This window comes from Nerophis lumbriciformis, linkage group LG19 (assembly GCF_033978685.3).
Source record: "Nerophis lumbriciformis linkage group LG19, RoL_Nlum_v2.1, whole genome shotgun sequence".
Taxonomy (NCBI): domain Eukaryota; kingdom Metazoa; phylum Chordata; class Actinopteri; order Syngnathiformes; family Syngnathidae; genus Nerophis; species Nerophis lumbriciformis.
Window position 1 is genome coordinate 23,610,086 of NC_084566.2, and position 23,355 is coordinate 23,633,440.

Sequence of the window (23,355 nt, forward strand, 5' to 3'; positions counted from 1 at the left end):
AAGAAAAAGACTCCTTTAATGCGCCCTATAATCCGGTGCGCCTTGTATATGAAAAAAGATCGCAAATAAACCATTCATCGGAGGTGCGCCTTATAATCCGGTGCGCCCTATGATCCGGAAAATACGGTAATCATAATGAATAATGACAGGTTATTATTATTTATTTAAACTCATAATCCTGCATATTTATATTGATTTTTTTCTGCATTGAAAAATATATATAAATAAAAATAAATCACAGCTAATTATTTAAATGGGTTTAGAAATATTTTTGCCTACTGACACCAATGATTTGTTTGGCGTACCTACTATATGGAGCCCGCGTACCACTAGTGGTACACATACCACAGTCTGAGAATCACTGTTCTAACAGAAAAAATATATTTGGAATTTGCATATTTTTTGAGTAAAACCATTTTTTTAAGCAGACATGTTTTTTCATGGTAGTGTTACAGGACAACATGTTATTTACTTCCTTTTTATTAATTAATTAATTGATGCTTTGTTTGGAGAAACATGCTTTTCATTGGTTCATGGTAATACAACAGAAAAAAATATATTTGGGGAATTCATCATTAGTTTTTAAAATCATGCTACATTTTTATCGCAGTGATTTAAGACTTCACATTCATTGGATGTCAAATATGACGGGGAAATGTTCTAAGCGGGTCAACAGGTGGTGAGCTAATAAACTGTAAAGCACGTTGGGACTGCTGGTTGCTGTTTATTGACACTCATTCACCCTTAAAAACTGCAATAAAGTTAAACTCCTCTCCTTTAACGATTGTTAGTGTATGAGTATGATGTAGTGAACTTCCACAACCACAAGAATGACCAGTTTTCTTCTGCTAGAAGATTCTAATGATGTGCAATCCCAAAATAACTGTTTGAAATTGTGACCAAGAAGCTGGGATGCAGACTTGTATGAAGAATTTATTTTGATGACCTTTTCTATGACTTTTTGTGAGCATGCAGCATGGACCAAGCAGTCTTGCAAAGCTGCATGTTACTAAGCAACCTTCTCCTCCCTCGCTCTTGGCTGCCTTCTCTTGTGGTCCAATTGACTGGAATGCTTGATAAAATGTGATGTCTGCTACTAGACCGCTTTATCGGACATATAAAGCACGTTTTATTCCAACAGCATCCTCACGTGTCATCAAAGCAGAAGGAGAGTCATGTGAGGTCACGCTGAGTCCTCTATTTATCTTATTTCTTAGCGCCAGGCGAGGCTGAAAGAGTATAGATAAGAACTTCAGTAATCATCAGTCACTAAATGGTGCAGTATTTATTCTGTGCATCCACTCCTATAGTCACTTTTTCAACTCTGGTCTCCACCGGAAATGAAAAAAATATTATTTGTGTAGTTTGGGACTAAAGGCTATGCAGTAAAACATTTAAGCAAAGACTTGATTGGAAAGCTTTTGTGACCTTTTACATGCTAAAACTCAAATATTCCTAACCAAAATCCCCCCATCTGAGTTGAATACGTAAATTATTTTAAAATTCTACTGCATTTACTGGATTACATTTCACTAAAAGCTTCTAAAATATACAGTACAGGCCAAAAGTTTGGACACACCTTCTCATTCAATGCATTTTCTTTATTTTCATGACTATTTACATTGTAGATTGTCACTGAAGGCATCAAAACTATGAACATGAACATGTGGAGTTATGTACTTAACAAAAAAAGGTGAAATAACTGAAAACATGTTCTATATTCCAGTTTCTTCAAAATAGCCACCCTTTGCTCTGGTTACTGTTTTGCACACTCTTGGCATTCTCTCGATGAGCTTCAAGCACACCTGTAAGTGAAAACCATTTCAGGTGACTACCTCTTGAAACTCATCGAGAGAATGCCACAAGTGTGCAAAGCCGTAATCAGAGCAAAGGGTGGCTATTTTGAAGAAACTAGAATACAAAACATGTTTTCAGTTATTTCACCTTTTTTTTCATAGTTTTGATGCCTTCAGTGACAATCTACAATGTAAATAGTCATGAAAATAAAGAAAACACATTGAATGAGAAGGTGTGTCCAAACTTTTGGCCTGTAGTGTACTTTTAAGACATTTTGTGACGTTATCTGACTAAACATAAATATTCCAAACCTAAATGACGTCTGCAGGGTTGAACATGTCGGTTATTTTCATATTCTGCTATACTTACTAGCATCGATTTATTTATTTATTTATTTTTTATCTTGTAAAATACACTTTTTAAGAGCTTTTGTAACATTATTATGTGACATAATTCAAATATTCCTAAACTTAAGGCTGTCTTCCTGCTTGAATGTGTTGATTATTCTGCTTTTTTACCATATTAAGATTTTTTGAAAGGCTTCTAAAATTTACTTTTTAAGCGCTTATGTGACAGACAATTGATTCCAACAAAAACACCTTCTGCTGGGTTAACTGTTAGTTATTTTTATATTCGGCTGCATTTACTGTATTAGATTTCACAAAAAGCTTCTAAAATATTTCTTTAAAAGAGCTCCGAGGGTATAATAGTATAGGTTTTACAAAAAGCTTTTAAAATACACATTTTAAGAGCTTTTGTAACATTAGGTGACATAACTCAAATATTCCTAACCGAAATGCTGTCTGCCTGCTTAAATATGTTTAATTTTTATATTCTGCTTTTTTACCATCTAAGATTTTTTTTTAAAAGGCTTCTAAAATATACGTTTTAAGCGCTTATGTGTCATATATCATGACATAAGACAATTATTTCCAACAAAAACACCTTGTGCTGGGTAAACTGTGTTAGTTATTTTTATATTCAGCTGCATTTACTGGATTAGATTTCACCAAATGCTTCTAAAATGTACTTTAAAAGAGCCCTCAGGGCATATTTCATGAAGTAACTCAAGTATTGTAAACCAAAATATCGCCTGCAGAGTTAAATTAGTTATATTTATAATCTGCCATATTTACCATCTTAGATATCCCAAAAAGCTTATAAAATATACTTTCAAAGAGCTTTTCTAACATATGTGATGACACAACTCAAATATTTCAAACCAAAAACATGTTTGCTGGGTTGAACATGTAAGATTAGTGTCATAGTGTATATTAGGCTGTATTTGCCAGTTTAAATATCACTAAAAGCTTCTGAAATATACTTTTAAAGAAATTTTAAGTCATATTACATTAAGCAACTCAAATATATCGAACCAAAGTCCAGTCTGCTGGGTTGAAATTGGGTTAATTTTATATTCCACTATATTTACTAGATTATATTTCACGAAAGCTTCAAAATATACGTTTGAAGATCTTTCAGGGCATATTTTGTGGATTTAATTTCAATATTCCAAACCTAAATGTCATCTGGTGGGTTGAATATGTTGGGTATGTTATTCTGCTATAGTATACTGTATTTACTTGTTTAGAGCTTACAAAAAGCTTCAAAAATACTTTACGAGTTTTCACAATGTACTGTAAATCAAATATGTTTCCTGCAAGCTTGAATATATATATATATATATATATATATATATATATATATATACACATTTTTTTTTACTATCTACCGTACTAGGGTTGTATAGTATACCGGTATTAATATAGTACCGCGATACTAATGAATCATATTCTGTACTGTACTGCCTCTGAAAAGTATCCAAAAGAAGAATAAGTGATTATTAAATTTTAATAGAAGTGTAGAAAGAACATGTTAAAATAGAAAGTAAGCAGATATTAACAGTAAATGAACAAGTAGATGAATAATTTATTTTCTACCACTTGTCCTTAATAATTAATTAAAAAAAATTATGCAGTAACAATATGTTACTGCATATGTCAGCAGACTAAATTAGGAGCCTTTGTTTGCTTACTTACTAATAAAAGACAAGTTGTCTTGTATGTTCACCATTTTAATTAAGGACACAGTTGCAATAAGAAACATATGATTAATGTACCCTAAGATTTTTTGTTAAAATAAAGACATTTTTTGTGGTCCTGTTTATTTAGAAAAGTACCTAAAAGGCACGAAATACGTTTTACCGGTACCGGTACCAAAATCTTGGTATCGGGACAACACTTCTATTTACTATGTTTACCATCTTAGATTTCACAAAAAGCTTGTAATATATACTTTCAAAGAGCTTTTGTAAAATTTCTGAACATAACTAAAATATTTCAAATCAAAAAGCCCTCTGCTGGGTTGAATATGTAAAATAGTTTAATATATTATTTTTTTTATATTATACTGTATACTAAACTGCTTTTGTAACATAATACATAACATAATTAAAATATTGTCTACTTGTTTAAATATGTAGACTACTTCTATAATATTTTATATTTACCAACTTGGGTTTCATAAAAAGCTTCCAAAATAGATTTTCAAAGAGTGCTGTTGTCAAAGACTGGAACACATGCACAAAGAGGGAGAGACTTGTAGGTCAAAGCAAAGTCGGCAACACATTTTTCCCCAAATATTTGTCATTCCTGCGTGTTTTAACGCTGCTGTGTGTCGTTTACTGTTCACAATTCAGTTTAAGTGTTAAACCGTACCAGAGTTCACTTTCCGAGACCCTTCTCTCAAGTGGACTCGGGCCACTTGTGTGATGCACAGCAAGGTTTCGATAATGCAGTTTACGCTAGACTAAGTGAACCGCACTAGTAGAGCAAACGCAGCACTGTTCATTTTAACTGAACTAATCATGACAAGTGAACGCAGCATAAAGTCTCTTTCATCCAACATGGTAGCATGTCTGCGTTGGTGTGTTCAAGGACCTCACTGACTCTTTCCTTCTTGGGCCCAGCGTTTCATTTCCCATTGCCATATGGCGTTTTAGTCGCCGGCCAAAAAAAAAGAGACTTGTTTGCAAAGTTCTAAAAGGTTCTTGTTTTCGTCGACAGGGATGTAAAGATGGAGGCGGGGCGCCAGCGCCACCCGTCGGGAGGCGTCAGTGCCAAAGAGATGGTGATTGGACTGGAGGGAGTGGAGCTTGGGGCTGATGGAAAGGTGGGCATTTGCAAACATTATAAACTACCTCCAACAATACATGTAATCTTTTACTATTGCAGTCTTTTGATTAATAATATAATTTTTTAATGTGATGCTATATTAATACAATTAAAATATAAATCGCAAATATGAATTTGCTAAATTATGGAAATAAATCATATTGAAATACAAATGCACACACAGTAACAAATGTCAATTCTTCAACTTAAAAAGTTATTGTAAACCATATATATATTTTTAATACCATAAATTATAATAAAAACATATACATTGACATATACAATTCAATTAAATATTAGAAGAGTCAATTATAATAAAATATATAATTACACAAATGAATGCTAAAATGTATTACAAACTAAAAACTAACTTACAATTGTATATATTAATATTAAGGATATTTATTCTATTAAGATATAACAACCAGAATTATTGTGATGTAATCCGAAAACTGTTGTTATATCCCCCGAATATTACCGTATTTTCCGCACTATAAGGCGCACCGGATTATTAGCCGCACCTTCAATGAATTACATATTTCATAACTTTGTCCACCAATAAGCCGCCCCGGATTATAAGCCGCGCCTACGCTGCGCTAAAGGGAATGTCAAAAAAACAGTCAGATAGTTCAGTCAAACTTTAATAATATATTGAAAACCAGCGTTCTAACAACTCTGTCCCAAAATGTACGCAAATGTGCAATCACAAACATAGTAAAATTCAAAATGGTGTAGAGCAATAGCAACATAATGTTGCTCGAACGTTAATGTCACAACACACAAAATAAACATAGCGCTCACCTTCTGAAGTTATTCTTCATTCGTAAATCCTTCGAATTCTTCGTCTTCGGTGTCCGAATTGAAAAGTTGCGCAAGCGTGGTATCCAAAATGGCCGGTTCCGTCTCGTCGAAGTCATCGGAGTCAGTGTCGCTGTTGTTCTGTGAATCCTGCCTTCCGGAAAGCTCGGACCACAGTTGTGACCGAAATATCTGCCCAGGCATTTACGATCCACTGGCAAATGTTGGCGTATGTCGTCCGGCGCTGTCTGCCCGTCTTAGTGAAGGTGTGTTCGCCTTCGGAGCTGTGTGAAAAAAGCCACCCGGCCTCTTCGCGTAAACTTCCCTTAACCACTCGCTCATCTTTTCTTCATCCATCCATCCCTTCGAGTTAGCTTTTATGATGACGCCGGCTGGAAAGGTCTCTTTTGGCAAGGTCTTCCTTTTGAATATCACCATGGGTGGAAGTTAGCATGGCAAGCTAGAACCACAGTGAAGGATGACTTCTCATTCCCTGTGGTGCGAATATTCACCGTACGTGCTCCCGTTCCACAGTGCGGTTCACAGGAATATCAGTTGCTGTGAAATACGGTAGTAATCCGTGTGCGGATGGAGAGATTGCGTCTTTTTATGAACCGGATCCTTGTCGCTTTGTAGGAGCCATTTTGTGGTCTTTACAGATGTAAACAGGAAATGAAACGTACGGTGATATCCGCGCGTTTTTTCTTCTTCTTCCGGGGGCGGGTAGAAGAAGAAGCGCTTCCTGTTCTATGAGGGCGGGTGCTTTCCTTGGCGGTTGCTTGCGTAGAAGAAGAAGCGCTTCCTGTTCTACCGGGAAAAAAGATGGCGGCTGTTTACCGAAGTTGCGAGATCGAAACTTTATGAAAATGAATCGTAATAAAGCGCACCGGGTTATAAGGCGCACTGTCAGCTTTTGAGAACATTTGTGGTTTTTAGGTGCGCCTTATAGTGCGGAAAATACGGTATATATTTAGTGTATATTATTTATAAATTGTAATATATCATTCTAAATATTAAAGAGAAACTGCACTTGTTTTGGAATTGTGTCCATCATTCACAATCCTTATGTGAGACAAGAATGTTTTATTTTCTGGATTCTAAATCATAAATAAACACTGCCAAGAGTCAGCAAACAATGGAGCCAATGGGAGTCGCTGTATTTCGCCTATAATGCGCTCTAAAAAACATCTAAAAACCTCCATCGTTTAATATACACGCTGTAATTATATATGTAATGTAATATTAATAACATGTAATATTTACATATTTTGATCATTTTAAGCAAACAGTGGCATATTAATTGTATAGATGCATCACAAAGTTTGCTATTTCCTTCACCACTAACTACTACTAATCATGGCAGACTTAATGAGAGCCAGAAATGACTACTTTGGGATAATCCAGAACCTTATATTTTTTAGCCTGAATATACAGAAGATGAGCTACACGTTTTAAAACGGATCCAGCAAATGGTACTATTGCAACGTGCTAAGCAAGAAATACAAACTACGAACATAATAGAACAATCACTTACTGTACTGCTCTCATGGAGACACGATTGGATGTTTATATTCTACCGTTTCAATGAAGAATTAATCATAATCCTCATACCGGTTTAAAAAAAAAAAAAGTTAGTGCAGACAAGGTTCATTTCATGTCTTTTCTCGCCATCTCCAGGTATAAATTGAATTTCAAAGTTGACCAACTTCTCGGTTTATGGTCACAACCTTCTACTATACAAGTGAAAGGCCTGAGTTATAATCTAGAATTAACTTTTACCAAATCAGAGGCAATAGGCAGCAGGTCACCGGCTCTGTATGTCAATAGCTGTATAAGCTAGTAACCTCACTATGATCACGGCACCACTAAAAGTAGTAATTCGGCATTAGCGCTTTTAATAACAATATCGCTAATACTTGGTCAAAACGCACGTCACAACATGTAAATGGAGTATTGTTGGCGGTTTTTAGAGGGCTTTATGGGCGCAATAGATGACTCCCATTCGCTTCATTGTTGGCCACCTCGTACTTGTCATATATTGCAAATACAAAAATGCAAACGTGTTCTTGTCCTATATAAGGATTGTAAATGATAGGTAAAATTACAAGAAATAAGTGCAGTTCCCTTCTAACACTTAATGTATTACAAAAAATATAATTTGTTGTATTGTTTTATTACCTCCTCCCTGACATCTACCTTATCATGGTAGAGGAGTTTGTGTGTACCAATGGTCCGAGGAGCTATGTTGTCCAAGGCTTCTATGCCCCCTGGTAGGTTCTCCCATGACAAACAGGTCCTAGGTGAGGAATCAGGCAAAGAGCAGCTCAAAGACCGAGGTTTTCTTCGCTCGGACACGGTCACTGGGAATTCTCTATTCAGGCTGCTATCCCCCACTTTGGATCAGCAGAATAAGATAGATAGATGGATGGATGTTTTATTTATTTAATTTGAACATTCATTATAAAATATTATAATAGTTATTTATAATCAACAATATAACAAGATAAATAAATATATATAAATATAATATAATCTGTGGTTAAAAGTTGACATGCATTTTAAAATGTTTTTGCAGCTTTAAGTTTTATTATCTGATGCAAATAAACCAAAATAGGCAAAAAGTTGTTTGTCCACATGGCTAAAATAGGTCAATAAAACGAGATAAAAGTGAGTGTGTGCGCGTGTGTGTTTACAGACGGTGTCCTACACTCAGTTTTTGTACCCCACCAACGTGCTGGGCGGGCGCAGAAACACCATCGACTCCACCTCGTCCTTCTCTCAGTCTCGTAACGCCAGCCATCGCAGCCTCAGCCTGGCCCGCGCCAACAGCAACCAGAGCAGCTTGGACACCGGTTGGTTGTCTTTATCATTTTTTTTTTTTACATTTGTAGTACCCATCTGCCTCAACATAATACATGTCATAAATCACATACAACAACGTGACATGAAGGAATGGGACAACTAACAGCTCCCACATTTGTAGCTGACTGGTAGTTGCCAGAGCGTCAGGCTTGATTTGAAAAAAGTGTAGCAAAGCCTGAAGCCTTAAAAGCAGTTAAATTGTTTGATCACTTTTTATTGATGGTCTTAGGAAACGATCTGAGCGACTTCCGCGAATACGACCCTAATCTTCTAGACGACCCCCAGTGGCCTTGCGGGAAACACAAGAGAGTGCTCATCTTTCCTTCATACATGGTGAGTCAGTGAAGGCAACACAAACAAACAAAAAAGAGTGTGAGACAAACGTCTCTTTCTTGAACTCGTCTGTTTTGCTGCTGATACAATATGTGAAGATACAAAGTTATTTGGGGCGTTAGCGAACCTCCTGCATTTTCCCGCCATGACGACTACATGGGGAATCTTAAAAAGCCCCTCTCGTGTGTGTTTATACAGAAAACTCAAACGACCCAAGGACCGCGCTTAGACCAATCCAATGTACAGTACTGAACAAATAGAAATTGGAAAACACTGAAATACACATACCTGGGTTAACAGAGCGGCCATGACACTTGTCTACTATTTAGCCTGTTAGCGTTATTTGTCACAAGCAAACAATAGAATAGTGAAAATAGTGTTATTACAGAAGGAACTAATCAACCATTTTCTGGCAAATGTTGATACAAAATCTGAGAAGGCTATTTGTAGCTCAACATATGCATGCTATGCTAACTTTTTTTTCTGACCATTTTCTTTTGTCTTAAAAAAATATTAATATTCTAATGCAGTTTATTGTATTTTTCAATTAAAATACGAGTTGCGGGCGGCAAACGACCCACGCGCTGCATTTCAGACCCGTTGTAGCTGTTTTGGACCAAACTTACTGCCACCTTCCTGACACATATTTGAACGCTGTGTCAAGGCCAGGCCATGTTTTGTCTTTCCCACCAACTACAAAAGGCTGACGTGCAACAACAATGGTCATTGTGTCAAGAGTAGCGGTGGGAACGTTACATTCCTCACATTTTTGTCTTACTACCTGGTGACTGAAAGTTCAAATGGAAGCGGGAGGTGCTCTTTATTTTCGCACTATAGTTTTTTTAAACACTTTTAGCATTAGCTTGTGACATAACGTGTTATACACAAGCAATATAACCATTTCATAATCAATTTATACATTTCCTGGCTTTTTAGTTGTATAATTACATTTATATTTAGCAAGTTGTATACATTTAATTTTTATTTATTTAAATACATACATTTTGTTTTTTATTTTAATCATGTATTTTTTGTATGTAATTGTATTGCATTTTCATTATTTATTTTTATGTTAAATTCAAAAATATTTATACAAAATATATTTTTGTTTTAAATATATTTAAAAAATGACCCATTCTTCTTTTCCCCGGCTGTCTTAACTTAGCTATTTTTTTCTGTCCTGGCAGACGACGGTTATTGAGTACGTCAAACCATCTGACCTGAAGAAGGACATGAACGAAACCTTCAAGGAGAAGTTTCCTCACATCCGACTGACGCTGAGCAAGATCCGCAGGTGAAGCCAATGGATTAGATAGTGACGGTCATTGAACGTTCCCCGTCATTCACCTCCACGCTGTCTTGCGTAGCCTAAAGAGGGAGATAAAGAAGTTGGCTCAGGACGAGTGCGGCTATGAGGAGCCCACAGTGGCCATGGCGTTTGTGTACTTCGAGAAGCTGGTCCTTCAGGGAAAACTCAACAAGCAGAACCGCAAACTCTGCACGGGAGCATGCGTCCTCCTGGCAGCCAAGATTGGCGGGGACCTCAAGAAGCATGAGGTCAAGCTGCTCATCGACGTAAGCACTTGCACACACTCCAATAGACACTTGAGTAACCTTGTGCTGCATTCAGGAACACTGGAAAGTAGGAAATACTAACTTACTCATGGACACCACTGTTGTGTTAATGCTGACTTTAAGAGGTTGGAGTTCTGAAATTCACAGTTTTATGAAATGCAGCATGAGCTAGCTTTCAAATGTTCATTCTCATCATATACTGTAATATTTCTCTAGTCATATTTAGTGGGAAAATTACTTATTTGGGTGTTTTGTATGAAAAGGCTGATTTTGTTTGTCTTTTTTAACATGCTTGATTGTAATTGAACTGAAAAGTGCTTAACATTAGCTTACAGATTTTAAAGTGCCTAGAAAACTAACTTTTGCAAAAAATAGGAATAAAACTTGTTAAATTAATAAAATGTTGTAAAAAATACCAATGACAAGTTAAAATGTAATTTTGAAAATTATTCAATAGACTAAGATGTTGAAAATGTTTAATAAAATAATCCAATACTTATTTTTAATATTTTAATATGAATATAATTTTGAAGTTATTTAAAAAAATATATAAAAATATGAAATAAATTCTGAAAAATGTTAAATTCAAAATACAAACTAGTGTGATAGAAAATTCAGATAAATACAATATTTAAATTGTGAAAAAATGACGAGAAATACTAATACGATATTTTACAAAATTAAAAACCATTTAGAACATTTCAAGTACACATTTTATTCAATATTTTTTATATCGGTTGTTTTGTCAAAGAATATTCCAAATATTTAACTACAACTTTGAAAATTATTATTTTATTTAAAGTAACCATCCATCCATCCATCTTCTTCCGCTTATCCGAGGTCGGGCCGCGGGGGCAGCAGCCTAAGCAGGGAAGCCCAGACTTCCCTCTCCCCAGCCACTTCGTCCAGCTCTTCCCGGGGGATCCCGAGGCGTTCCCAGGCCAGCCGGGAGACATAGTCCTCCCAACGTGTCCTGGGTCTTCCCCGTGGCCTCCTACCGGTCGGACGTGCCCTAAACATACACAACAGGTGTACGGGTGGCATCCTGACCAGATGCCCGAACCACCTCATCTGGCTCCTCTCGATGTGGAGGAGCAGCGGCTTTACTTTGAGCTCCCCCCGAATGGCAGAGCTTCTCACCCTATCTCTAAGGGAGAGCCCTGCCACCCGGCGGAGGAAACTCATTTCGGCCGCTTGTACCCGTGATCTTGTCCTTTTGGTCATAACCCAAAGCTCATGACCATAGGTGAGGATGGGAACGTAGATCGACCGGTAAATTGAGAGCTTTGCCTTCCAGCTCAGCTCCTTCTTCACCACAACGTAAAGTAACATTCAGAAAATATTTTGTGGAAAAATGCTAATATAATTTTGAATATCATGTTTTAAATATGTGCATAAACCTGTTGACGCATATTACATACATTATTATTGGTCTTTTTTGTGCTTCTCTCTTTGCTGTTACAAAATAGAATTGTCCTTTTTTACTGTACCGTACTACTATTTTCTATATAATTAGGTTTTTACATTTTTCATAAATCACAGTGAAAATATCTTCTTCTATACTACACAATATTATAGGCACCTTACTAGACAAGAAGTAGACGTTTGATTTCCTTGAAGCTTTACTAGTGACCTCCTACATTTAGCCATGACCCTTCCTTACTGTTGTAATTTTCTGGTTTTCATCTTGCAGAAACTGGAGGAAAGGTTCCGAGTGAACCGCAGGGAGCTGATCGCCTTCGAGTTCCCTGTGCTGGTGGCGCTGGAGTTCAACTTGCACCTGCCGGAGCACGAGGTCATGCCGCACTACAGACGCCTACTGCAGACCTCCTAGCAGCGGTGGGCCGTCAGGAGTATCGACACCTCCTGATTGCCTCCAGTGTGCATGCTTCTCTTCCATACCGCCGTCATTTTGTATATTTTACACTTCTTTTAAATTTTTTTTAATCATCAATCTGCTTTGATTGGTTGTGACACAGAGGGACTTGACTTTTTTGTTAAAAAGTGCACTTTTTCCTGGAAAATTATGCGATTTTTACCAAGCTGATAATTTTGCTCCATGGACCTTTATCCTTTCTGGGACTTATGCGCTTACTTTTGTAGAATCTGCATGAGAAACTGTTTTCTTTTTTGCAATTCCGATCACTTTAACCAGTGTAAGATCGCTTTGTGCTCTATGTTAGAGTTTATTGCTGGCACCCGAAGGTGCTGTAAGGGCTGTCAGAATGGTGCAAAAAAGAAAAATGTTTAAGTAAATGACTTTCATTTGGCATGTAACTTTCTAAAAAGTTAGGAGGAGCAGGAATTACCTGTCAAAAGTTTCGACACACTTGCTCATGCTATTCATATTCGTGTCTCCAACATTTTGCCAGCTACTTAACTGTACCTGATCTGTTTCATATATTTGCAGAAAAAAATGCCCAAATTGTAACGATAGGAATGTAAGTTGCTGCCGATTTTAAAGAAAAATAAGATTGTTTCTGCTGGCAAGCCCAGATATTTCTAGTTAAAAGCAAACACTAAACCTTATTGCTTGTTTTGGATTGTAAATAAATTACTTTTGCTTGTCCAATCAAGGAGAGTCACTTGTATGTTTGTTCTTTCTTAAAGAGGAACTGCATTTTTAAATGTATTTTGCTATATCGTTCACAATCATCATGAAAGACACAACGATGGATGCTACTATATTATTTTTTTGGCATCCTAAATATTAAATAAATGCACTCAAAAGTTTGCTTACAGTGGAGCCTACGGGAGCCGCGCAATTCTGCCTATAAAGCACTTAAAAAACATCCAAACACCTCCATGGGGGGGAGACCCAAGCGTCTTTTCGTGTCGTCCTCACCAGTTTCGAGTCCTAAATGGCTTTCAAAATGTACCACTACCACCAACTTGTCGGAATAACTACTCAGACTACTTCTGTCCAGGTGAGATGCATGATTTATGATCTAGAATAAATTTACAGGAAGCAAGGAAACCGCAGACCACTCGATGATGTAAACATAGGGATACACGGAAATGATCACGGCGCTGCTATAAATGGCTTATAATTTTTTATATATATATATATATATATATATATACACACATGTATACATATACATATATATACACATATATATATACACATATATATATATATATACACACACATGTATACATATACATATATATACACATATATATATACACATATATATATACATATATATATATACACATATATATATATATATATATATATATATATATATATACACATATACATACATATACATATACATACATATACATATATATATATATATACATACATATATATATATATACATACATACATACATACATACAGACGGATACTTTATTCATCTCCAAAAGATGAAAAACTGCTTGAGCGGCACGGTGAAAGCAGTAAGCAGACCAGAGACAAATTCTCACAAGAACTCAAATACAGTAAATGGCATTTACTGTATTTGACAGGGCATTTACTAAATGAAATACAGATATTAAAACATATTTAAGGACAATTATTTACAATGACAGTAATTTTGATTCTTGAAAGGGCTGTTTGCAACATGTACACAGATGCCTAAAAAGATATAAAGATGCTAGATTTTACAAAGAAAACCACTTACAGGATTATAAAATTCTCCATATCAACACGGGACAACAGAATGAAACTAGAAAATTGTTCTGGCAGTGGTTTATATTTCAAGATCCCTGATTCGCTTATGTTGCCTTCAATTTAAATAAGGGATTGTGAAAAAGCGCCATAGATAGATCATCCAAAAGTCATACAGAAGCCTGGCTGAGCCCACTTTTCGTTCACTTTTAGACACTTTTGTGACAGAGCTGAGCATTAATTCAATGATTGTCTAGTTTGGCTCCAGTGGAACACCCCACTTTATGCTCCCCCATTAAAGTCAATGGATGCTCGGTTTCAACACTGTTTAATGCATTGTAATGCAACCACAGTTAAAGAGAAGAAAGTTGTGTCAGCTCTTGCCAAAGTAGCCAATTCTGACAATTTTTTTTTTAGATTTTAGGGGAAGCTCTCAGCTTCCCTTGCAGTCTTAGAGCAATCGCCACTGTACGCATCAGGTCTCCAACGTGAATGGCCTCTGGCATGTTAGAACAAGGCGGGTAAGGGAAGTCGGCAAAATCCGTAAATTCGGGACAAGGGATGGTTTAAGGGCTGGGTCGATCGGGTTTTGTTGCTAAGTGAAGCTGGCCAAGTGCCGCTGCGGGGTTTATGTTTAGAAAATTTACCAGATTGCTCTCACGCCAACATAAACAAGCAATGCGGAGGTCTCGTGCCACCATCAAAACAAACAGCGAGGACGCACGCCATACACAGCTTAGCGGCCCCCATTGACGGCCTAATTCCCCCCAGAGCGGCTCATAAAAGGCTCCATTGACAGGTCTTCCTGAGCACATAAGTGACCCTCATTGTGAAAATATGCGACCATCCTTTTTGGGGGTCTATTGCCCTTCCCTAGAAAATACCAACGTTCGGCTGACGTGGCGTTTTTCTCACTTTTTCCCGTCACCGCGCTGCTACTACAGTGACTCAGGACTTTTCCATGTTTGGCTCAGCTTTGTAAACACACATTGGGAATGTGGGACTTGGTGGCACGTTAACCCACTTTCTTCTGCACGTTTTACTCTAAAAGACAATTAATAGAAGCCACGTTACGTCTATTTCTCCGAGCAGAACACCACAAAGTTCAATGGACCTTCTCCGTGTTCAACACGGCTACTTAATCCCTTCTGTTCCACACCCAAGAGTCCCTTATGGAGACAGCTGAAGCCACTGTAACAGAAAACCAGTGACGCAAAGCAGGACATTAATCGCCTCTTACACTTATTTATTGATAAAGTTGGTAGATGCTGCAGGAGAGACGGCCGTGACTAAGACTATTTTGTTCAGCTGTGTACGATTAAAGTAAAAAATAAAAAAAAATCACTTAAATGGCAAAAATTAAATAGGCTTATTTTAAACCAATTGTTTAGTTGTTAAATATTAAAGACATGTTATATTATAGTTATATTCTAATGATATATTCAGTATATAATAATCAATGTTAACAATAACTATGTTTATCATAACCGCTATCATATAAAAAATACTGACATCAAACTGATGATAAATAAAAAAAACTTGTTATATATTTTTTTATATTTTTACATTTACATTTAATCTGACCCTAATTTAAAATCTGAACACTAGTTATTGGAAACCCTAACTGTAATGCTGTTTTTTTTCTATATTTACTGTATATTAATTACAGTAATCCCTCTTTTATCGCTGATAATTGGTTTCGGTCCTGACTGTGGTAAATTAATTTCCGCCAAGTAGAACTTTTTAATTACGAAACTGAGTATTTTTATACCCAGAGCATTAAAAAAATCTAAATATAGTTTAACAGTATGAGAGCCTTCTAGACAGACAATAACACCAACATTGTCCCCTTTACAGTCATAATCCAATATAGTAATGCTAATGAGGCTGAGCCAAACAGTGGCCACAATACTGAACAGCACTCTGCTTGGTTTAGTCTTATCTATTGGCCTATTGCTGGGTTGCATATAACGACATCCTATCATTGCATATGCGTGGTGGTCAAGCCAGTGTCTGTTCTTAATGACTACAAGGCGCCATTTAGCCTTTCTTGAAGAAAAATGCCCTATGATTGCGTTGTTTTCGGCTGTACAAACCGTTCAAATCGCAAAAAGGATAAACGTTTCTTTAGAGTTCCTCGAGAGGTAATCAAGAAGGGCGGAAGACTGAAAGATTTTACAAAACGACGTTGAGAAAAGTAGCACGCACTACAGTCCAAGGGACCAGAGTCGAATAATGCACGAGTTTGCAGTGATCACATTGTTAAAGGTTTGTTTGATATACTTTTAACGTTTAATGTTTCTAATTTAAGTATTATCTTTATATTATTTGTATTTCTTAAAAGACATTTTTGCTACAAGTGTTTCGAAAAGCACCGACTCGGCAAGTCTAAATAAAAGAAAGCAAATGTGAGCAATACTTAAAAGGGTTAAGCTTTTACCAAAAGCCGCAATCATGTTAAGTTTTCGGCACATACACAATATTGACATCTATAGTTATATTTTGATAAAGTAGGGGAAAAACATGCGTACTCTGAAACGTGAAACAAAGATGGCTTTTGCGAAGATGCAAAATTAAAACATGAAATGCAACCTTACCCGAGCAAAAACTATGCATGATTTATCCGGTAGAGTCTTGACCTTTCCTTGACCTAGCCACACACAAAGAAGTTGGAGACCTCCATGCTTTTCCAAGTTGTCATCTGTTTTGTTGTGTTGAATGGCATCTGGAGCACAATAGTTCGATATATCTGGGAAGGCAACAGACATATATATATAAGCCTTATATCACTCAACAAATCTCTTTTTGATTAAGTATAGGGACCTCCATTGCATTGTTCCATTTTTTGCTCGTCACTCTTTTTTGCAGGAAGATCTAGGCCTCTTGCGCACTCAGATAGTTTGCGCGCTGCTTGCTGCACAACAGCCATTTTGGCTTGGTTGACCACCACTGTTATTCACTTCCTGGATGAAGTCATGTGTCGCAATACAGGCTTGATATTTTTACTGGGTTTTTTCCCCCCCCCCATTCAGCCATTTTGCTTAATTTAGGCCAAAAACACATTATATTGCTATAATGCCATCCATTTTCTACCGCTTGTCCCTTTTAGGGTCACGGGGCGGCTGGAGCCTATTCCAATTGCACTCGGGTTGAAGGCCGGGTATACCTCATCGGAAGGCCAACAGATAGACAACATTCACATTCACACACTGGGGCCAATTTGATGTCGCCAATCAGCCAGGTAATCGAACCCAGGACCTTCTTGGTGAGAGGCACGAGCACTGACCACTGCCACACCATGCTGCCTAGAGATATACAGTATGTAATGTTCTAATAAATTAAACAACTCTCCAACAAAAATAAAGCCGCAAACTTTGAAACGCAACGTGGCGATGGACAACTGTAGTCTATTATTTATAGTTCTTCATGAATTTATATGAACAAAAAAAACAGTATAACATTTAACAATTAGAGTTTCCAGTCAGGAATTTTAATTGGGGTTAGAGTCTACTCTAAAGCCAGGAATGGGGTTCCAAATCAGTGTCATGGTTTCCAGTTAGGGTTTGAAATGAGGGTAAAATTAGGGTTTTAAGCCATCGAGGTTTTTGTTAAGGTTTACTGTTATGGTTCGGGTTGATGTCCAGGTTAGAAACCTACAGTATGTCTATCTATCTAGCTCTATCAACTTTTACAGGTGCTATGTCATGGGTGGGCAGGGTAGGGGGAGAGGCATCTTTCAGCCAACCGGTGCGGAGCTTAATATGGGGCACAGACAGCAGTGCAAATTAAATACATTTAATATTTTCATTAAAGCGGTAGAAAATGGATTTTCATTAATTTTCATCACGACAGACCTCATTAGGAACATTATACAATTCATAACTTGCAGTATGTGGTATTATTTCTAGAAATATTATTTGATAACAAACATTTGATTAAGAACTGCCATTATGCAGTAGCATAGCATACTGCTATGCGGCATAGCTCGGTTGGTAGAGTGGCCGTGCCAGCAACTTGAGGGTTGCAGGTTCAATTCCCGCTTCCGCCATCCTAGTCACGTTGTGTCCTTGGGCAAGACACTTTACCCACCTGCTCCCAGTGCCACCCACACTGGTTTAAATGTAACTTAGATATTGGGTTTCACTATGTAAAAGCGCTTTGAGTCAATGGAGAAAAGCGCTATATAAATATAATTCACATCACTTCACATTACCTATTTCAAATGGAGGGCTGCTTTATGTATGAAATATACCTTTCTGAACTGCTGAGTCACTTATGGATGAAACCGGAGAATCTATGTTGCCTAATCTCACACAGCACCTGCATGCAAAGGAAATAAATATTTCAATCTCCCAGCCAAATTCAAATAGCAGCCTTTAGTCCCCCAGCACGGGTTATGAATAAGTCATAGGCTGCAAGCTCGTATCTAGAATGGATAATGCACAAGGCGTGAGGGACAAAAAATGCATCATTTGATCGATTGTGAGTAAAATGAGCACATTTAGAAACACAAAACAAGGAGAAGTATTGTTTAATATAGTGGATGTTCCACCGACTTCATGCGTGTGCATTAGCTGCCTGTTTTAATCAGCGTCAAGCGCCCTCTAGCGGTGTACGTGTAGGTGCTCTGTTGGGAGTCAACACCACGGGGTGCCTTGTAAATTAATGTTAGGACAATTCCGGAAAATAGGATTGTGGTAACAGCAGCTTCACAGTCGATGCTCTCTATGTTTTTTTAATAGGGTCGAGAATTCCTGACAGGGGCCCTGCGCGTGCGCACCAGGTGGCCCTCGAGCCTGTTCTAAAAATAGCACATTCGCTAGAGTTGTCTAATATTTTATTTTTGTGTTGCTATTCCTGTAAAAAAAATCACTCTTGAATTGATGTAAATTTGAAAATGACTATATTAAAGAAATAAACGTTGAAATGTATCAAGTCACGAGTCGACGCCGACCACAGGAGCTTGAAACCAAACTCGGCTAGAACTCCTCGATAGCTGTTGTTGTAAACGTCTTACTTCGACATTACCTTACTTTTGTTGTGTGTATGGTAAAAAACTCTTACTAAGAGTACACGTACAGTCTTCACGGGAGTGTTCCCTCGACCGAGGTGAAGTTAGTTCCTCGTAGAATATGTCTGCGTATACAACTTCCCGCCTGCTGTTTGACCCCGGCGTTACAGCTCATTCTGCGCATGTCAGCCCGTGCTGACTCGTGTGGTTAAGGGACCGTCAATAAATTACTTGTGACTGGCTCATAGAGAAAATTTCAATCTCATGTGACCGAGAACGCCCATTCCATTTTCATTACGTTGGTTTTTCCAGTTCGTCTTTTTTTTTTAATCACAAAAACTGCTTTCATATTGTTTGTTCATAATTACTATACTTGGCTCACAAGTTGGTTTATGCAAATTTGTGTTTTGATTGTGTTTTATATAGCGCGTTTTACTATACCTACACAATATCCAACGTTCTTTACATTATATGTCACATTCACACACATTTAAACAGTGTCTTGCCCAAGGACACAACGGCCGTGAGTTGGATGGCGGAAGTTGGGTACAAACCAGGAACCCTCCGCCCCTTATTTTTGAAAAACGCGTTGGTTTTTCCGGATTTTTGCTTCTTTTTTTTTAAATTTTACTTTGTATTTATAACAGCTCATAGTTGTCAACTTTATTGTTATTATTTATTTAACTTTCCACGTCCCAAAAGTTTCCATTTAATATTTCAATAACAGCATACTTAATTAAGTAACACATTAAGAATTCGTATCACTATATTCGCACACAAACACCAAATAAGTAAGTTTATGTCATACTTTTATGTAATGTTTGACGGGGAGTGGCGTTACATCCGACAGTTTCTGAAGGCAACGTTCCTCCTCGCGAACACCACGTTGCCTACTGCGCATGTCATAATATTGTCACGCCTTGTATACGGTTTACAGGATAAGAATCACATTCGTAGCATTATGCCAAATGAATACAAATGTAATGAAATCAATAATATATATACATATATGGCTGTCTTGGCAATACTTCATGTACAGCCCTTACCTCTGGGCTGATACTGAGGGCGACTGTGTTGGCTAGTTTGACGCGTGCAAATGATTGAATGTCCAGTACTGTAGTTTTGTGTTTGGATATGACAATCCGTTTATTTTATGCTATCAAAATTAAATCAAATGTAGACTATAGAACATAATGTATGCTGACCTTGAATGGCACATTGTCACAGCAGCGAGACCTGACCACGCACGGCACGGTCGAAAACTGTTTGTTCTCCATGCAATCGCCCCACCAGTGCTCACACCTGAACCCAATTAAAAGAGGCTACCATGGCAACCGCACCATAGCAACGGTCCCACCCCTGTCAACACTTCCTGGTTCTCAAGAGGAAGTGGGCGGAGCAATCTGCCGAACAGGAAATTCAGCATGAACTGAGGTCAGCAATCCATTAGAGAAAACAAAATAAAAACAATATAAACAAATAAGGAAATTTGGCCCCAACACTTCATTTATATGAAATATAACCGAATGTTTATATGTGAGCTTGGATGATTCCTTAAAATGTTCCAGTTCCATTCACACATTTAAAAAACACTTTAAGATCTATGTCTTGAAAAATATATCACTCTTGAATCAACACAGTAGTTAATACTATAATCGATGTTAATTACAAACTAAATGTGGGATATAAATAATAATGGAAGTATAATTGTATGTATATAGTGTATAATTGGTACAAAGGTTTAACACGTGTACAAGGATATTTCACATGCATTTACTGTGTATATAATTGAACAGTGTTTATGTTGTGTACAAGGTGTATTTATAATATGTTGTGCAAAGGAAATTTAATATTTTTTGGAAGCTCATCTTGTATTTGACATTGTTTATAGGGTTAGGCGCAATAAGTGTTCAACTCCAGCCTAAACCCTTTTGGTCTGCAACATTTTCAATTTATGAATGTACAACTGTTTGTTTATGTAAAACTGTTTGTTTATTTTGTTAACCACTGACCGAAGAAATAATAAACTAAACTAATGTTATAAAAAATTTTTACTTCAAAATAACTTATTTTCTAACCAATTTAATTGAAAAAAAAAAACAATGTAAATGCTACTTTTTTTAAACCGTTGGCAAATTAAATAGTGTAACTTGAACATGATTTGTTTGTAAAAAAAAAAAAAAAATTAATAAAAAATAAAATGACAGTGATATCCTACAAATATAGCCGTACTCATTTAAAAAAAATTGGAATTGATTAAAATATTGTTGCATGTGGATATTTATGTTTCCTAGGTTGGTAAATTGTTTTCGATAATTATTGTGGTCACTGTCTGCACACTAAAATCAAACTGGTATTTCTTGGTATTACTCGGTACCCAGAAAATAGCCCTCATATTCTAAAAGGTCAGCGACCCCTGCTTTAGAGGCCAAACAATTCACAAAATAAGGACATGAAGAGGCAACAAATACAAAATAGTTTTTGAGAACGTTTTAATGTATTAAAATTGATTTTAAAACTATTACCCAAAAAGGAATGGTTTTGTCAAGAAGACCCCCCACCCCCACATACCCCATTCAGCCTCTCATCCCCAAAACAAACAATTATTTCAATATCACTTAAAAAATATACCGAGTGGTACTATTAAGAACAATCTTTCCAATGTGCACCAGTAATTAAAGAGCTTCAATATACCAATAGCTTCAATGCTGCTAAACAAGGTTTTTTGTTGCCAAGTTTCCACAGTAGATTATGTAAAATAATAACTTATTATTGCTAGGGATGTGTGAATTAAATTAGTTCCCTTTGAGCTATTTACACACGCACACGTATTGTATGCTACAAATAAATGGTTTAGTAACTGCATAAGTGAGGGTAAAACCGTGACACACTTGCCTTGCTGGAGCGAAGAGGCATTTAGGATGCGTCTATTCAAAATCTATATTGCATCCTTGCTCAGTAACAACACAATTTGATGTTATAAACTGTTACATATATAATTTTTTTGAAAGTGACCAATATTATTACTCTTCAGTTTCCCAAATCGTCATCCCAGAAGTATAAACTGACTTTCCACAGTGTCTGCTTGTCTTGATTTCCCTGATACCGAAGCTGAGTCAGTCCACGTAGTGTGATGGAGAAGGAATGTCATGACTGTCTGTGAAATATTCCTGAGTCCAATCCATGTACAAGAGCGGCTAACGGTGCTGATGACAAGTGTGTCAGTAATAGCGGCAAGAAAAACAATGGCCACCGCTTGGCCGGCTAGTAGTTGAGGAGCCGCTCTCTTTCAGTACCGATGAAGCGTTTGTTAGCGGCTAACACTTTCGCCTTGTTGGCAGAGGGACCTGTGAGGGAGAGAGAGCGCATGTTGAGTAAAAAAGCTACGGGACGATCGGTGCGTTTCGGAGCGCTACTGACCGACATAGCTGAGGAGCACGGGGAGGAAGATGAGGCCGTGCGCGGCGCCTAGCAGCACGATGGCCAAGTACATCCTGAAGTAGAAAACCTGGAAGATCTGTGACTTGGATAGTGCCAGGATCAGGATGCCGCCGAACTTTGTCAACGTGATCCCGCTGAAAACCTACAACAAAAAGAACACAATTGATAAAGTAAGATGTAAAAAAGGTGGGAATCACTGTCACAGATGTTAGTCACAGTGCGATTGAGGTGGACAGGGTGAAAACCTTCACATTCCTCGGGACCCACATCAGCGAGGACCTCACCTGGGATCACAACACCCAACAAACAATAAAGAAAGCCCAGCAGCGACTTTTGAACAAAAGACAGCTACCATGACCACCCCCGAACTGTGAACCATCACTGTAGACACTTTTCACCTTTGATCACTAAAGACACTTTAACTGCTGCTGTGACCAAATGTCACCTCCATATTTATACTGTTGACTGCCAATCAGAATGTGCAATAATGTTATGTTACTTACTGTGCCTTGTATATACATTTTTGTTTTTATTTTTTATTTTTAGCTAAGTACCGTGTGACTTGTTGAAGGGTGGACTAGCAAAGTAAGATTTTCATTGTACGGCAAACTGTCTGTTTAACTGTGCATATGACAATAAACAATCTTGAATCTTGATTGATGTCGTGGATTCAAAACATTTGCCTCTAAAGTTGCACAAAACATCAAAAGCCAAATTGTGCCAACTAAGGAAATATCCAAACT

At 37.2% G+C, this 23,355-nt stretch overlaps 2 protein-coding genes and 1 long non-coding RNA gene across 6 annotated transcripts in view; 1 reads left to right on the forward strand and 2 right to left on the reverse strand.

Annotated features, from left to right (window-relative positions):
- The window catches only part of cables1 (Cdk5 and Abl enzyme substrate 1), a 57,437-nt gene extending 44,323 nt beyond the window's left edge, over positions 1-13,114 (forward strand). For both annotated transcript variants that reach the window (XM_061979258.2, XM_061979259.2), the window contains 6 exons: positions 4,863-4,968; positions 8,464-8,620; positions 8,860-8,963; positions 10,151-10,257; positions 10,331-10,538; positions 12,232-13,114. In XM_061979258.2, coding sequence (XP_061835242.2) covers positions 4,863-4,968; positions 8,464-8,620; positions 8,860-8,963; positions 10,151-10,257; positions 10,331-10,538; positions 12,232-12,372 — 823 coding nt within the window. In that variant the 3' untranslated portion in view covers positions 12,373-13,114. The remainder of the gene's footprint in view (positions 1-4,862; positions 4,969-8,463; positions 8,621-8,859; positions 8,964-10,150; positions 10,258-10,330; positions 10,539-12,231) is intronic.
- On the reverse strand, positions 8,611-21,701 carry LOC133618680 (uncharacterized). Of its 2 annotated transcripts, none has more exons than XR_009817323.2 (4): positions 20,377-21,701; positions 18,413-18,480; positions 16,758-16,909; positions 8,611-10,331 (listed from the first exon to the last, which is right to left on the reverse strand). It is a non-coding gene; the product is annotated as an uncharacterized lncRNA (long non-coding RNA). The 2 variants fall into 2 exon arrangements; XR_009817324.2 differs by lacking the exon at positions 8,611-10,331 and adding an exon at positions 10,415-10,598.
- A 46-nt stretch (positions 21,702-21,747) lies between these two features.
- The window catches only part of npc1 (Niemann-Pick disease, type C1), a 32,524-nt gene continuing 30,916 nt past the window's right edge, over positions 21,748-23,355 (reverse strand). For both annotated transcript variants that reach the window (XM_061979256.2, XM_072915207.1), the window contains exons 24-25: positions 22,592-22,754; positions 21,748-22,518 (exon numbers count right to left, since the gene is read on the reverse strand). In XM_061979256.2, the coding sequence (XP_061835240.2) occupies positions 22,436-22,518; positions 22,592-22,754 (246 nt within the window). In that variant the 3' untranslated portion in view covers positions 21,748-22,435. The remainder of the gene's footprint in view (positions 22,519-22,591; positions 22,755-23,355) is intronic.